Source organism: Notolepis coatsorum, assembly GCF_963971535.1.
Source record: "Notolepis coatsorum genome assembly, chromosome: 20".
Classification (NCBI taxonomy): domain Eukaryota; kingdom Metazoa; phylum Chordata; class Actinopteri; order Aulopiformes; family Paralepididae; genus Notolepis; species Notolepis coatsorum.
In genome coordinates, this window is record NC_140184.1 from 42,854,298 (window position 1) to 42,871,131 (window position 16,834).

General features: G+C 38.5%; 1 protein-coding gene across 1 annotated transcript in view; it reads right to left on the reverse strand.

Annotated features, from left to right (window-relative positions):
- Window positions 1-11,469: 11,469 nt before the first annotated feature.
- cgref1 (cell growth regulator with EF-hand domain 1) overlaps window positions 11,470-16,834 on the reverse strand; it is a 16,339-nt gene continuing 10,974 nt past the window's right edge. Inside the window, exons 5-7 of the mRNA XM_084337278.1 lie at window positions 14,579-14,706; window positions 11,984-12,085; window positions 11,470-11,839 (exon numbers count right to left, since the gene is read on the reverse strand). Of these exons, the coding sequence (XP_084193404.1) occupies window positions 11,603-11,839; window positions 11,984-12,085; window positions 14,579-14,706 (467 nt within the window). The 3' untranslated portion in view covers window positions 11,470-11,602. The remainder of the gene's footprint in view (window positions 11,840-11,983; window positions 12,086-14,578; window positions 14,707-16,834) is intronic.

Here is a 16,834-nt window from a genome sequence, read left to right on the forward strand (position 1 = left end):
GTGTAGTGGTTACGTCATTTTTGTTTTTTCCTGTTCCACCCTCTGTTCCACTTAATGTATTTTCCCATTGACCATTTCTAAATCGGCTCGTTTTAGATAAATAAAGCATTAACGTTGGCATGGTGTACCTTTCTGTGCGTATTTATCCACAATCTATAGCTCAACATGAAAATATTCGCAATTAATCGTAAAGGTAGCAAAATAACAACGTTTATGTTTTCGTTTGCTGGGAAACTACACTGCTATTTGGCGCTGCTGACTGACGTCACCACAGCGTAGCCTCGTGCCTGTAGTCACAGACCTAGGATCAGATTTCCCTTACATTCGATAAGCTTAACAATTCGTACAATGGACAAATAACTGACCCTGAATCTGTGGCTAGTATCTCTCTGGTGATCATATCCATTTATCAGATGAAGCCAAACACCATTTCTAAAAGCAACAACCACGTTATCATTATTTGTATTCACTGCATATTAAATCACTGTAAATACTAATGTAAATCATTGTTTCGTTGTACATATTGTGTATAGTTTATAACGTTATTGTTTTTACGGCGGGCTCTACATGCCCTGATTTAAAATGGTTATCTCCTCTTTGTATACTTTTTAGAGAATATGCTATACAGCGTTATATACTGTATATCGTTCTTATTTACTTTTGTCCTCACAGACAAAGTATTCTGCAAGGTTTTTGAGTTTGTAACGTTAGTTAGCTATCGTGGCATCAGCCGGCCGTGACGTGTAGCTAGCTAGCTTGCTAGCTTGCTAGCCGGCATGATGCATGCAGTGCACAGGTCTGAGAAGAGGACCTGCACATTTTACTCTGTCCCGAAACGCCTCTACATGCCCCGATTTAAAATGGTTAACGACAGTAGACATTGCTAACGTCTAGTACGTTTAGCGAGGTAACATTAACGTTAGCTAGCTAGCTAGCTTGCTGGCCGTGACGTGGATCAGGCGACAGCACTGAACAGGCTGCCTAGTGAACAACAGGCTGCCTACTGGTAATTGTAACATTATAGTTCTTTTTTTATGACAAATTAAAAACCTTATAACTACCTTTATTTCAACCAAAAATGCTTAAACAATAATGTTAGTGGTAGAAGGGAACTCATTTTGTGCAAAAATGGAAAGCTTGCCAATGTTCATGCGGCAGAATTGTTACAATAGCCGATAATCCATTTTCCCAATGATGAATCTCTATACGGGTGGAACAACCAGTGACGTCAGACTACACCTCCCTATTGTTGGAAACCTTTAGTAAACAAGTGGTAGATTATCATAGTGTTCTTGGGGGTATATAATTAAGGCGAGACACCCCAGGTGAATAGGCAAATATACTTTTTTTGTTGATTTTGAGATTTTGTTATATTTTGCTTCCTAAACATGTCTTCTATGAAACTAGTGACAATTAAAACGTCAATAACACACATTTAGTTGTTTATTATACTTCATTTTGCCTTATTGCATCCATAAATGTGCACATATTTAATGGGGAAGTGCCTCATTTGCATATATAAACATAAAATTCAGAAAACTTGCAATATATTTTTTCTTAGTTTATATGCACATAACAAACTGGGAAAGTTTCATAGTGATATCTATTCAAATATTTTTTGCCTATTAGGGGGTACTACACTGTACTACATTGTTCGTAGCCTGTGTGTACTTCTGTTCAGTTCAATAACATCATTATTATTATTATTCAGTTATCAGGCATGTGTTTAGGTTGTCTATTACTAATGGTTTGATTAGGTATTGTGTTTGTAAATATCTCTTAAAAAAAAAACGTATGGCATTTTACAATACAGAACTTTGAAGGCGTTTTCCCAAAAATTTGTTTTAAGAGTTTTTCCTCATACTCTGAGCCAGAAATCTCCACTTCAGTAGCACTCACATACACCAAACATTCCAGTTATATTCATATCTATGTTCTGAAGGTATTTACAGAAGGGTTTGTTGATATCGCATTCATACCCTGAATTATATCACATTTTATTCCTAAAAACATGGCGAAATATGGAATTTTACCATAAAAATTTACTGAATGGAGTATTTTCTGATTTATGGAGTGATAAAAAGAGATATCCAAAATCCCCTCTGTAATAACCTTTGGCTCTAATATGTCAACAAAATGAAACTATAATTTTGAAAATTGCTTTATCCAATGTTCAGATTTCTGTCCTGGAATTATATGCAAATTAGTGCATATTTAAGTAGACCATGCCTCATTTGCATATTTAAACATACAATTTCAGAAAACTTGTAATACAAAAAAGTCTTGTCTTAATATAAGTAATCAACTGGGGAAGTTTCATTGTGATATCTATTAGTTAAATGTTTTACCCTGTTCACCTGTAGTGTCTCGCATAATAGCCCTAAAATAAAATAAGTACAATAAGTACAGTGTTGCTCAAAAGCATGTGAACCCCCCCCCCCGGAACAGCCAGTCCCCCAAACACCCCACACATCAATCCTCACATCCCCATCCAAGACACACCCCCTGATGAAATAATGTCATGACCGAAAAAAAGAAAGAAAAAAAACAGCGTGCCATTCACACTGCCATGCACGGTGACAGGAGTGCCACCCCCGTGGGCCATCCCATCTCCCACGGTCCCGGCGACCTCGCCACCACGAGGAAACCAGTGAACTCCACGCTCCCACCCCTAAGGCGGCATCTCCAATCTTCTGGCTATAGGAGGTGTAGTGGTTACGTCATTTTCGTTTTTTCCTGTTCCACCCTCTGTTCCACTTAATGTATTTCCCCATTGACCATTTCTAAATCGGCTCGTTTTAGATAAATAAAGCATTCACGTTGGCATGGTGTACCTTTCTGTGCGTATTTATCCACAATCTATAGCTCAACATGAAAATATTCGCAATTAATCGTAAAGGTAGCAAAATAACAACGTTTATGTTTTCGTTTGCTGGGAAACTACACTGCTATTTGGCGCTGCTGACTGACGTCACCACAGTGTATAGCCTCGTACCTGTAGTCACAGATATAGGATCAGATTTCCCTTACATTCGATAAGCTTAACAATTCGTACAATGGGAAAATAACTGACCCTGAATCTGTGGCTAGTATCTCTCTGGTGATCATATCCATTTATCAGATGAAGCCAAACACCATTTCTAAAGGCAACAACCACGTTATCATTATTTGTATTCACTGCATATTAAATCACTGTAAATACTAATGTAAATCATTGTTTCGTTGTACATATTGTGTATAGTTTATAACGTTATTGTTTTTACGGCGGGCATACATGCCCCAATTTAAAATGGTTATCTCCTCTTTGTATACTTTTTAGAGAATATGCTATACAGCGTTATATACTGTATATCGTGCTTATTTACTTTTGTCCTCACAGACAAAGTATTCTGCAAGGTTTTTGAGCTTGTAACCAGGGGCGGGGCTAGGGGGTGGCTACTTGGGCTCAAGCCCTGAATGTTTTCTGAAAAGCCCCGAATCTATTTTCCAATTTTTTTTTTTTTTTTGACAATTCATCATTGTTACATGAAAATATGTTTGCACCAGATTTAGCAGAAGCTAATTTCCATCTGTAGTCTATCCAGCTGCTAACTGTATTTGAGTGAGTTAAATCTTGGTGTTATGGTAGACTCAGACCTAAGCTTTAAATCACAATCAACAAGTTGACAAAAACATAATTCCTCCACCTTAGAAACATAGCTAAAGTACGGCCATTTATAAATCAAAAGGACGCTGAAAACCAGATCCATGCCTTTATCTCAAGCCGACTCGACTACTGTAATGCACTCCTTACCGGCCTCCCGAAAAAATACGATGATAACTATTTTATTGCAATGCACTATTGCATTATTTTATTCTATTTTACTAACTATTTTATTGCACTGCACTATTTTTACTTTGTATCAGTGATAATCAAACCGTAAACAAAGACGCATATTAACACTTTCAGCGCCAGATGGCGCTGTTTACTGTTACTGTTGAAAGGCCAGCGCCTTTTAACATGGGAATACGTGGCTGTGTTTGCAGGCCTAAAGCTATATTATATATTATAGCTATGGATCTAATAATATAGTCGATTGTCATTGAGTTTCTTCCGGTCAAGATGCAAAAAACAGATAATTTTTCCATCCATACATTTCCGTTTTATACCGTCGTGAATATGAGTGTAGTTTCAGGGTGGTCTGGTGTCATTTCCAACAAAACAGACACCAAGCCACATAGTTTCAAATGGTGTGCAATAGCGGCCGCAAGGTGTTAGGCGGCGGTATTGGACTTTTGAGATCTCAGACCCATCCCCAGTGATAACACAGGCTGCCGGCATGTCTTTATGAATGGAAATATTGAATAAAAGAAACAACGATGAAAACCCGACTATACTCTGGTTTTCGGGGGTCCTGGCGCTCAACGTTCGGCGAGTTAACCCTAGATCTTAGATCCTAATATGAAAAACGATGTGATTTAATGTTCTATGTCTTACCTTGACTTTGTCTATTTTACTGCTATCTATTTTATGCTTTATGTCTGCACTTTATGCATTGCTCTTGATCTGCCAATGTTGTGCTCATTTTATGCCTGTCTTTTTGTACTGCTGTGAAGCACTTTGAGCTGCAATTCTTGTATGAAAGGTGCTATACAAACACAGTCTATTATTATTATTATTATTATTATTATTATTATTATTATTATTATTATTATTATTATTATTATTATTATTATTATTATTATTATTATTATTATTATTATTATTATTATTATTATTATTATTATTATTATTATTATTATTATTATTATTATTATTAATTATTATAGTTTGCTTCATTAATTAAAGGGTGTGAATTTAAGTGTTCTATAGTGCATTTTGTCCGCTTTAAGGTGGCGGTATAAATTAAAGGTTGTGGTGTCGAAGTAAAAAAAAAACCTATCTGGGCTAAGCCCCGGATCTCCTACAATCCTAAATCCACCCCTGCTTGTAACGTTAGTTAGCTATCGTGGCATCAGCCGGCCGTGACGTGTAGCTAGTTAGCTTGCTAGCTTGCTAGCCAGCATGATGCATGCAGTGCACAGGTCTGAGAAGAGGACCTGCACATTTTACTCGATCCCGAAACGCCTCTACATGCCCCGATTTAAAATGGTTAACGACAGTAGACATTGCTAACGTCTAGTACGTTTAGCGAGGTAACATTAACGTTAGCTAGCTAGCTAGCTTGCTGGCCGTGACGTGGATCAGGCGACAGCAATGAACAGGCTGCCTAGTGAACAACAGGCTGCCTACTGGTAATTGTAACATTATAGTTCTTTTTTTTATGACAAATTAAAAACCTTATAACTACCTTTATTTCAAACAAAAATGCTTAAACAATAATGTTAGTGGTAGAAGGGAACTAATTTTGTACAAAAATGGAAAGCTTGCCAATGTTCATGCGGCAGAATTGTTACAATAGCCGATAATCCATTTTCCCAATGATGAATCTCTATACGGGTGGAACAACCAGTGACGTCAGACTACACCTCCCTATTGTTGGAAACCTTTAGTAAACAAGTGGTAGATTATCGTAGTGTTCTTGGGGGTATATAATTAATAAGTGAATTTGCAATGTAGCTTGGTCCTGTTCCATTTAGTGCTTTAAAAAAAAAGGTATTTAGCCTTTATTTAACCAGGTTTGTCCCAATTGAGATCCGGATCTCTTTTACAAGGGAGACCTGGCCATGAATAGCAGCAACACAAAGTTTCAAAATACACACATAGACATTACAGATAAAAGTAACGTTACAAAATGGTCAGATAAAACATTTGCACACAGAAAACATGGTTACAATAGGCTTCACCGATAGCCTTAAATACATTCAGTGTTACCAAGCTTTGAATCTTCAGATCGGAATGGAGATTGTTCCATGCAGTAGGTGCGGAAAACCTAAAAGCTTTCTTTCCCATTTCTGTTTGGACATTGGGAACAGCAAAGTGCATGAAATCCTTCGAACGGAGATTGTAATTTCCACCATTCAAATTTAAAAGAGACGATAAATAAATCAGAACCATACCAAGAATGGCCTTGTAAATCAAAACATACCAATGACTGAGCCGACGTGCACATAAGGAAGTCCAGTTCACTTTTGAATATAATACACAATGGTGAGTATACAAGGAGTAGCACCTTAAAATCTATTCTAAAAGTTATCGTACGCCAGTACGCCTGATGAACAGTTAATCCGCTCATTACTGGACTCAAATGATGCTACAATGCTCAGCCACTTTACTGCACCCTTGTGCATCAATATAATGTGCAATTATTTTAGCTTGTCTGTGTACTTATTTTTTTATTTTATTTACTTATACTTCATTGTACTTATTTATATTGCACATACCGCAGACAGTTGATTGTTTATTGTATATAAATACCTGCTTTTTTATTCTGCAAATTGTTGCTGTGGAGCAAACGGAGCGTAAAAATTCCATTGTACTTGTTGCATAATGGAAAATAAAATTATCTGAATCTGAATCTAGTGTGACATCTAGTGGCTGAATGTTATCTATAGCACTTGTAATTACATTTACAGTATAATGCTGTAAAATGTTTGTTGATAATGTGTGTACATTAACACTGGAGCAAAACAGGCCCACATTATGTATAATCTGATTTACAACGGATAAAAGGATAATTCTGTGGTTTTCAAACTAGACCCCATTATTCTATCATCTGGCATCATATACCTACTGTATCTGATACAGAGAGAAAGAGAGAGAGATGTCTCAGAGTACCATAAAAGCACCAACTTTATTTTTCCACTTGTCTAAATGTACAAACCTGACATTAAAAAGGAAATGTACAGCAAATGTAAAGGTCCATCATTGTTTACAAACAAAAAGAATAAAAACATTCCAAATGTTTTCAGTTCATAAGATTACATGACATCAGATATTATTTGGACAGTGGTCTCCTGTCCGTGACATTGCGTAGCAAAGTATAGCGTAGATTAGCAGATCTTAATCTTTTCTTTCCCACATATCAAACACTGACAAGCAGCTGTTTTCTAGTGTAAGGAGTAACCAGGAAGTAAAGAACAGGCATCAGACAGGCACAGCTTTGGGATAAAACCAGTTTTGATTGATTGATTGAAAAGTTTATTAACAGATTGCAGAATGGGTACAGTACAGTACAGCTCAATACATACAATTGTTAAGGGGATGCAGACCAGAGAAAGACTTTCGTCTTGTTTACATCAGGGTCCCCCATTTTCAATTCATCATAACATATATGACACACACGACATACAGATAGACAGTACTACTACATCTATACATTTATGACATACCAGATTTGCAAATACAGTACATGATGCATGAAGAATGTACAGTATAGTTTAGTATCTTATTAAACAGTTGGAAGTACAACATGTGATTCTTTATAATCATTTACTTTTTTACATAGAAAAAAACATGAAAACCAATGCAAAAAAAGAGTGCAAATCATTTCTGCTTCAAACATGTAGAATGAAAAGGCTAGTACCAGTGTTTTCATCTATAAGACTGAAATGACTCCCAGTTAATTGTGGCAAATAAGAAAAAGTGTCTTATACTTTTTTTTAAACGAACCCTAGAAAATGCTCACCATTCCAGAAACCTTTTTCTTCTTGCTTTCTCATCAGGCTACAGACCTTGACAAATTCTGGCCACAAGGCCACAGAGATCACAGTTCATAGATTACATAAGGTTTGAGGGAGTGGATGGGGAACATATAAGATATGAAAGAAATTATAAATGTAATCTGTTGTAATCAAATTAAACACATTAATTGTATGAATTGTAATTGTATTGTATACCTCTTGAAATAATGATTAATCATGGCTGCAGATGGAAAATGATAACACACTGTAAGTGTGTAAGTTTGAATTTTAAAACATTGGTTACACTTCCCGTGCTATAGTTGTTGTGGACAAAGTAATCAGATAAAACATTACTGAGTTTAAGTAATTCAAAAGATTACATTATTGATTACGAACAAACATTGTGATGGGATTATATTGGTGAGTCACCCTCCCAACCCTGACAAAGTACTAGTACTATGTAGGTCTTTATAGATGCTTGACAAGCTCACAATGTACAAGAGTGTACTTAGATTACACTTACAGCATAATAATTACTATCATACTAAACATATGCTTTGAATTAGCACATGAAAGTATATGAAGTATATACATATATTTATATTTGGCCAAATGGATTGAAGCCAATAGGCACTAGCAGTGTTTGGGGTAGGAGGGACTGAATTTACATGTGATGTAAATTCAAACCACAGAGCCCTTCTTAACGTTTTCAAATCATTAGATGCAGAGGTGTGGGCTCATGTTCTCAAAGAAAAAAAAATCATTCCAAGATAATATATGACTTAGAGATTATTATTATAGATATAATAGTCATCATAGGTTCATAATGTGGGTAGGGTGACCAGATGCAAAAAGTCCAAAAGCAGGACAAGAGTAAGATTTTGGTGGGACAAAGTGGGACAGATAGATAATGTAATTTTTTTTATTAGAATAACATGGTCTTCACCGAGACCAATGTTTTTTTTTTGCTTCAAAAAGAGGGACATCCTCTCAATATGTGGGACGTTCGGTCAAATGGTGGGACAGTACAACCAAAAGGGGGACACCTGGTCACCCTAAATGTGGGCCTCATTCAACAATACTCTCTTATTATTTTTCTTATATTCTTGCTTACCTGTCTGTTAAGAGAACAATAAGAAAAGCCACCGCCACATTCATCAAGCCGTCCTTAATGTCGAAATCTGTGCGTACCCAGGAGATTTGCATGATGAATCCCACTCATTCTTGAACTCAAAAGCGTGTTCGCGCTAAATTCATTTGCATATAGACACGCCCACCATCTCCTTATAAGGCGAATGAGGCGGGTGTAAAACAGCCGAGTTTCGCCATCTGATCCCTGTCTGATATATTCAACAGGAAGCGCTTTGCGATCTCAAAATGACACACACACACACGTCTCACGACTTGCGACTCAGTGCATGTGTGTGTGTTCCTGTGGGTCGCTCATCGCATGTGTGTGTGTGTTAATCTGATGACAAATAAAGACTTATACTTGTACTTATACGTATACGTACTGTATAGTGCGAAATAAATCGTTCCAGCAAAGTAGGCTTTGTCAATTTGAACGACTGGCTGCGCGCTTGTCAAGAACCAATCGCGGCGCGCAGTATACTGATATATATAATGCCGCTGATCCATAATGCTCTCTCCTTTCAGAGAGAGATGACAGGTGACAGATGCAGTATTTCCGAAGCTATAGGTTCGGAAATACCGGATCTGTCACCTGTCATCTCTCTCTAAAATGTCCGTGGCTAAAACTCTGAGTGCACTCAGAACTTTGGGTGTGGAGCAGAGTTTTGATTGATTGATTGAAAATTTTATTCAGATTTCAGAATGGGTACAAATTACAATACAATACAGTACAGCTCAATACACACAATTGTTAAGGGGATGCAGACCAGAGAAAGACTTTCGTCTAGTTTACATCAGGGTCCCCCATTTTCAATTCATATATATGACATACAGATAGACAGTACTGCTACATCTATACAGAGGAGAGGAGAGGAGAGGAGAGGAGAGGAGAGGAGAGGTTGTAAATATGAGGTATATGCGTACGGCCTGGGCAGCCAGCATCTAACTGTTCTAACAGCAACATATAATCCATTTCAGAAGCAGAACGCACGCAATAAGCAATAATAATAATTATTGAAAAGTTCTGCATGGGTTTATAAAGTCGTATTTGGGGGTACTGTATTTGGGGGCAATTGACCAATGGTTTGCTTTCAACCCATGAACTCCTTCCTCTCTCACCATTTTATATATATCTTTTTATTTGATCTACTAAAACTGTATTGTATTATATTGTTTGTTTTGTAAAGTGTCTTTGAGAATTAGGAAAAGCACTAAATAAATCTTATGTATTATTATTATTATGAATGGTAGGCTTTTTTAAATGTTTCTCATCTGGGTAAGAATTTCTTATTTCGGTAAGAGTGCTCTCGACCACTCTTATAATTTGTTCTTGCCTGAGAAAAAAGCAACAATAAGAAAACTTTGCTAAATAAGAACAAAGTAAGAGGAAATGCTAGTTAAGAACAAAATCTGTTCTTATATCGCTTCATGCATGAGGCTCTTCCAAAACTCTGTACAGACTTTTCATGAACATTTTATTTCCTGTTGTAGTGTAGCTGAGAGGAAATACACTGGAAGCCCCAAGCGGTTTCCTGAAAATGTCTGCATTACCTCAGTGGTTGAGTGGGTTTGTCTGGGAGCATCATAGCATGGTTGTATTACATCAGTAGCTGGGTAGGTTTGTCTGGAAGTATCATAGCATGTATTTACATGACATGTGGTACAGTGGTAAGCACTGTTGCCTCAAAGCAAGAAGGTCCTGGGTTCAAGCCCCAGCAGGGGGGCCTTTCTGTATGGAGGTTGCATGTTCTCTCCATGTTTGCATGGGTTTCCTCTTCCAGGTACTCCAGTTTCCTCCTACACCAAAAGACATGCATGCTAGATTTCCTGCCATTGCCCTTGACCAAGGTACTGGCCTTACAACTGTGTGTGGCTGCCCACTGCTGCTAAACAGTCAGGATGGGTCAATGCACAGAAAAAAAAATTCCAAGGGGATTAATAAAGGTTCCACTTAACAACTTAACTTAACTCAGTGGTTGAGTGTGTTTGAGAATAAATTAGTTTGAATATGGCCACCACCACCAGTGATGATAACAGGGACATTGAATCCTTGTGTTGTGTTAATTACAGCTCAATGAAATGATCAGGTAGCAGTCCCTATAAGACAAGGTATTGCTATTTTCTCATCTACATAATGTCATGCAGCTGTAATTAACACAAGGATTCAATGTCCCAGATGACATTCAATACCTCTCAATAACTGTCAAACCAAATTAATGTGTTGTACTAAATCAGCATTGTTCTTTTGGTAAAGTGCCCCCTTTAACTTCTAGTGAATGAAATAGTGAAAATAATTCTGTAGAATTATATTCACTGATTTCAAACCGTTAGAAGCCTTTAGCGACAATAAGGCTAGCGTAATGTTAGAGCTTCTTCTAGCTAACAGCTGGACGCAGGTGAACAGTAGAGAGCGCCGTCCTTCCCAGCAGCCAATGAAAACGATGGGGGGAGGAGTTTTGAGCTAAACTCGACTGTGAATCGTTAGGATGCACTTGAACAATTTAAGCAGCAGATTAACAGCCTGTCCCACCTGAAGCAACGGGTAACAGTCTCCAGCCTCCTTTAGATACAGAGTAATAACATATGTGGTGCTCAACAATAAAGATGTCTTCTCCAACGGGAGCGCAGAGGAGCTGTGATTGACTAATATTGCTGCCAATCATCCACAGGCTGGATCCGATTGGTTACAAGTACTATGATATGTGTGTGTATGTATACTGTATGTACTTTATAGTGTGTGTGTGTGTGTGTGTGTGTGTGTGTGTGTGTGTGTGTGTGTGTGTGTGTGTGTGTGTGTGTGTGTGTGTGTGTGTGTGTGTGTGTGTGTGTGTGTGTGTGTGTGTGTGTGTGTGTGTGTGTGTGTGTGTGTTCACATCTCAGGTTGTCCCAGGTGAACCGGCATTTCATGCTGTCCCTGCTGTAGCTGCTCTGCAGTGGCCTCTGGGTTTTGTAGTTCATTCTGCTCCTCCACATCCCGTATCTGCACTTCCTGTTCCAACAGTACTTCCTCCTCCTTTTTCTTCTCCTCATTTATTTCTCCCTCTCTGGTTTTTCCCTCTGGAGCCACTTCCTCTTCCTGGTGAGGTGGATTGTGGGTGTCTGAGTCCTGTTAGCGAAAAGGGTGTGGGGCAAGGTTATTAATGATCATGATGCATAACCTTTTTCTTACATCCCCCCCTAGTGTGTGTGTGTGTGTGTGTGTGTGTGTGTGTGTGTGTGTGTGTGTGTGTGTGTGTGTGTGTGTGTGTACCTTGCTGTGTTGTAGAAGAGGGGAGAGGAGCTCAGAGGGGGCCAGCAGACCGTCCTCGTTTAGATCGTGAGTCTGAAGAAGTGAATCTACCAGAGACACCACCTGAAACACACACATCATACATACATTTAGGTCAAAAGTTCTGCCATAATGTAATCACAATGAGAGCTCCACCCACTGCTATTCACAACACTGTAGTGTATACAGTACATATAAAAAGTTAAATCGTTTACACAAATAGTAACCTGATTTTGCTTCAGAATCTGCCAAATAGTCTACTAAAAATCAGGACCTCTGATTTGTGTGACCAAGGGCTATTACTCTCGAATTAATTAGAATGGGTGCTCAGTGGAGCACATAATATAATATTAGGCAACATTTGATTGTTGTAAATTCATGGTGTTGTCTTTGTCTAGTTGTAGTTGCGCTGTTGAGAAACATGTTATGTTTTCCCATAACCTAAACTAGAAATGACAGACCTATATTTTTACGATGCGTGCGCACACGTCTTCCTAGCATTTGTTTTGAATCTAATCCATGTAATCTAATGTAAATTGTCAATGGAGCAGCTCCCCCAGAAATCCCAAGGCTGTCTCTCACTTCACTCATCTTTTGAGTGGTGTTCACCTTTAAGGTCCTGAATAGTTTAGACTAGTCCTGGCCAAAAAGCCGCCAATTATAATATTGAGTACATAGGGTTGAGTTGGAGTGGTGCTGGACTTGGGTCTCTGGTCAGTGATGAAGGTGTGGAATCAACAATAGAAGTGTGTGCCAGAAATGGAGATAATGATAATGAATTAGATTAGATTCATTAGATTAGATTAAAATGTATTGTCATTATACAGCACAAGTACAGTACAACAAAAATAAGTTTGGCATCCAACCTTATTGCAAATGCGACACTAAAGTGCAATAGTAATATACAATGTACAGGTGATTAAACTGTGTATAAAATATAAAAATTAGTACTGTGTAGTGTAGTGCTAATCAAATGTATTTACAAAGTTGAAATATTAATATGTACAGTGATACAGGTATAAAGACCGTATTGTAGTAGTCATACTGACCAGCAGCATAACTATATGTATATAGTATCTACGGATATGTAAAATTATGTGCAGGTATGTACAGGCAGATGTGTATATATATACGGTAAGAATAAATAAATAAATATATACAGTATATATATATACGGTATATACAGCATTATTGTACAGATATGGATATATTTATATATATATGCTGTAAATATAAATGTATATATGCAGTTTATACTATCATACAGAGTATATGGGTAGACAATAGTACTTCAGCTACATACATACATACATACATACATACATACATACATACATACATACATACATACATACATACATACATACATACATACAAATTCAATTGTCCACACAAGTGCAATATCAATCAATACGAATATTTATTGATTAACCCTTTCACTGCCACACGACAGAATGTTAACCCTTTACTATCACACAACCGACGGTGATGCTCCATCATTAGCATCATTAGCTCCGCGGATGCGGAGCTAATGATGCTAATGATGGAGCATCGGCGTCGGTTGTGTGATAGTAAAAGGCTAACCTTCTGTATTGTCACAGTGAAAGGGTTAACCGGCTGTCGTGTGGCAGTGAAAGGGTTATAGGCAGAATATAGTCCGATGGGCAAATAGAATGGTCCAAAACACATAAACAGGCTCTCGAAAAATGATTGTTCAATACTCAGAGAAGTCTTCCGGTCCAGGGTCAGTACACAAGGGGGTTTCTCAGCCAGTCTAGGGTCCAGTACACAATTAACTCCTTCTCGCCTTCACCTCTCCTCTCACTACCTCTCACCTCGCAAAACTCCGTAAACAACAATCTCTCTCTCAATACCTTGCTCCTACCTCACCTCCTCTCAACTAAACTCTATCTGTCCTAGTGTATTATAGTGTGTGTGTCTGTTGTGTGTGCGTCTGGGATGTGGGTGATCGAATGGTGCACAGGTGTGTTCTATCAGTACTAATCAGCTGCCTAATTGCTTCCACTCCTCCCGTGGCAGTAGTATCGCCCGTCCTTCACATACATACATACATACATACATACATACATACATACATACATACATACATACATACATACATACATACATACATACATACATACATACATACATACATACATACATACATACATACATACATACATACATACATATTATGATAAAACACAAGATACGTGTGCCCTAATGATAAGGATAAACACTCAATGAAGAAACCCAATGGCTGTCACAACCCAGTGTGCAGATAGAAAGGGCAGAAAGCCAGCAATTTTTTTTTAAAGCAGTCAGCATATCACCAAGGTTATCAAGTGGATACCCCCCTTCACTGGCTCAACAAAAGCAGACAGACAGACAGACTAGGGTTATCATCATCATCATCATCATCATCATCATCATCATCATCATCATCATACAGACAGACAGACAGACAGACAGACAGACAGACAGACAGACAGACAGACAGACAGACAGACAGACAGACAGACAGACAGACAGACAGACAGACAGACAGACAGAAACAAACACCATGTCCCTCACCCGCTGCTGCTTAGCCTGTGCTCCAGCTGCATTGTTGGAGTTAAAGTCCAACAGCAGCTTCATCAGCTCCAGGCCATCCATGTGGCCACTGCGGTCAAAGTCATAGAGACGGAACAGGAAGAACACCTCTGACACACAGGAAGCAGGAAGAGAAGGACTATGTGTCATTGGAACACAATAGTTCTGAATGCAGACAGATTGAGTTGGGCCGGTCCTCGTCAAGTGGTAAACTACTAAAACTAGTACCACTAGAAAGTTGTACTTGAATACACTAGTAGTGTCTAGATCTCATCTCCCTGGAGGACACTGACTGTGACCTGGAAGTTGGTCGTTACTCTTGTCAGCTAAACTGTAAAGCCATATCTCGTCATATGTTACCCTTAACAGGTTATGTATACAGTACATTTTTAAACCCTAGCCCTATTTGTTACTTACCAATGATGATGATGATTAGTCCTTTCTCAGCACAATCCATGCTGTTCCTCATACTAGCTCTGGCTAGTTGGTCCACAAATCAATGCCAATGGGGCCACAAATCAGCTTGTACAGACTGTAGGAGTGTGGCCCCATTGACTTTGCATTGGCTAACTATCCATGAACACCATGGATTGTGCTGAGAAAGGACTCTACCAATCAACAACATCATTGTTAAGTAACATTGTTAAGGTGGGGGGGGGGGGGGGGGGGTTTGTCTAATGTCTAATGTCCTTTGTGAGAGAGCATCCTGACTGGTAACATCACCTCCTGGTTTGGGAATAGCACCGCACAAGACCGCAGCAGACTACAGAGAGTTTGTACCCGCATTTCACTGTATGCTTGTATGCCGTGACAAATAAAACTCTTGACTTGAGAGAGTGGCCTGTTCAGCCTTCCCACTCTCCAGGACGTTTATAACAAGCGTTGCAGGGCCAAGGCTAAGAGAATAATCAAGGCAAGCGCTACCGGAGTCTCATGGACAGTACAGAGAGACTCAGAAGGAGCTTCTATCCCCAGGCCATCAGGATGCTCAATGACAATGACACTATGTAGCAACCCATCATCTACATACACTGCACACACATCCTCATGCACACACTCACTTTAAACAAACACTCACTTTACCACTCACTTTATTCACTTTAACACACTTTATTTTTATCTATTATTAAAAATAAAAAATAAATAAATGTTTTTGATAAAAAATTAAAACATTGTTAAGTAACAGATAGGACTAGGGTTCCTCAGAGGTGGTATCAATATTAATAGTAATATTACGTGTTTCACCGCCAACGCTTGAGCGCCAAACACGTAATAATATGTTTTTAGATCCTTTGATCTTTTTCCTCTGATCCCCGTTCTAAACCATCATCCGGATCATTCTAGCCATCCCTGGCTCATTTGCCTACGTTGGAATTGCAATGCCGATCGAATCAGACCAGGTGGCAGTATTGCCTACCTTTTGAACTCTGATAGAAAGGGAACAGGATAGACATTGAATGAAATGGACTATCAAGACTCGCTCTGAGGGGGAGGAGCTCCTGTAAAGCAATCGCTAGCAGATCTGCTCACCTCAAAACCTATAGTGTCCCCCCCCCCCCCCCTTGATGATTTTGTGAAGGTACATATGTACATGTTATATACCTTTGATTTGGGAGTATTTGGGGAATCAACCAGAACGATTCGGGCTTATTGCATATAAAGCGTCCTATCTCGCGATCTACCGTATGGAAAAAGACTGGATTCTTTTCGGAAATGGGCGATGTTCAGGGTGTAATAAACTACAAACTACAGTGTGTAGAAACTAACGTTTTTTTACATGTTGGACTATAAATAGGGTTTGTCAAATGAGCCATACTATTATCTCCATAGCTATAATATAGAATATACAATAGATCCGCAAAGATTGTGAAATATCGTGAAAACGGTCAAGAAAAGCTGGCGCTAGTCAGTGCAGATGAGGAAAAGGGCATGGCCATGAATGAGTTCATCTTACAAGCTTACAGTAGGGCTGTCAACGAATATTGTATATTCAAATTAATAATCGAATTGTTAAAAAAAACATACATTAAATTGTAAAGATTTATATTCAAGTTGTGTGAATTGTGTTTTATAATAATAAAACATTTTTACAGCCCCGGCGGTCTCCCTCTCAACTTCTTGCATGTGTCTGAACGCACTGCATGACGGACAGGAGAGACAGCTATATTCATTGGATATCACTGCGCCCTTTACATGCACCTTACAAAAGCACTGGATAAAAGTATACGTTCACACTAA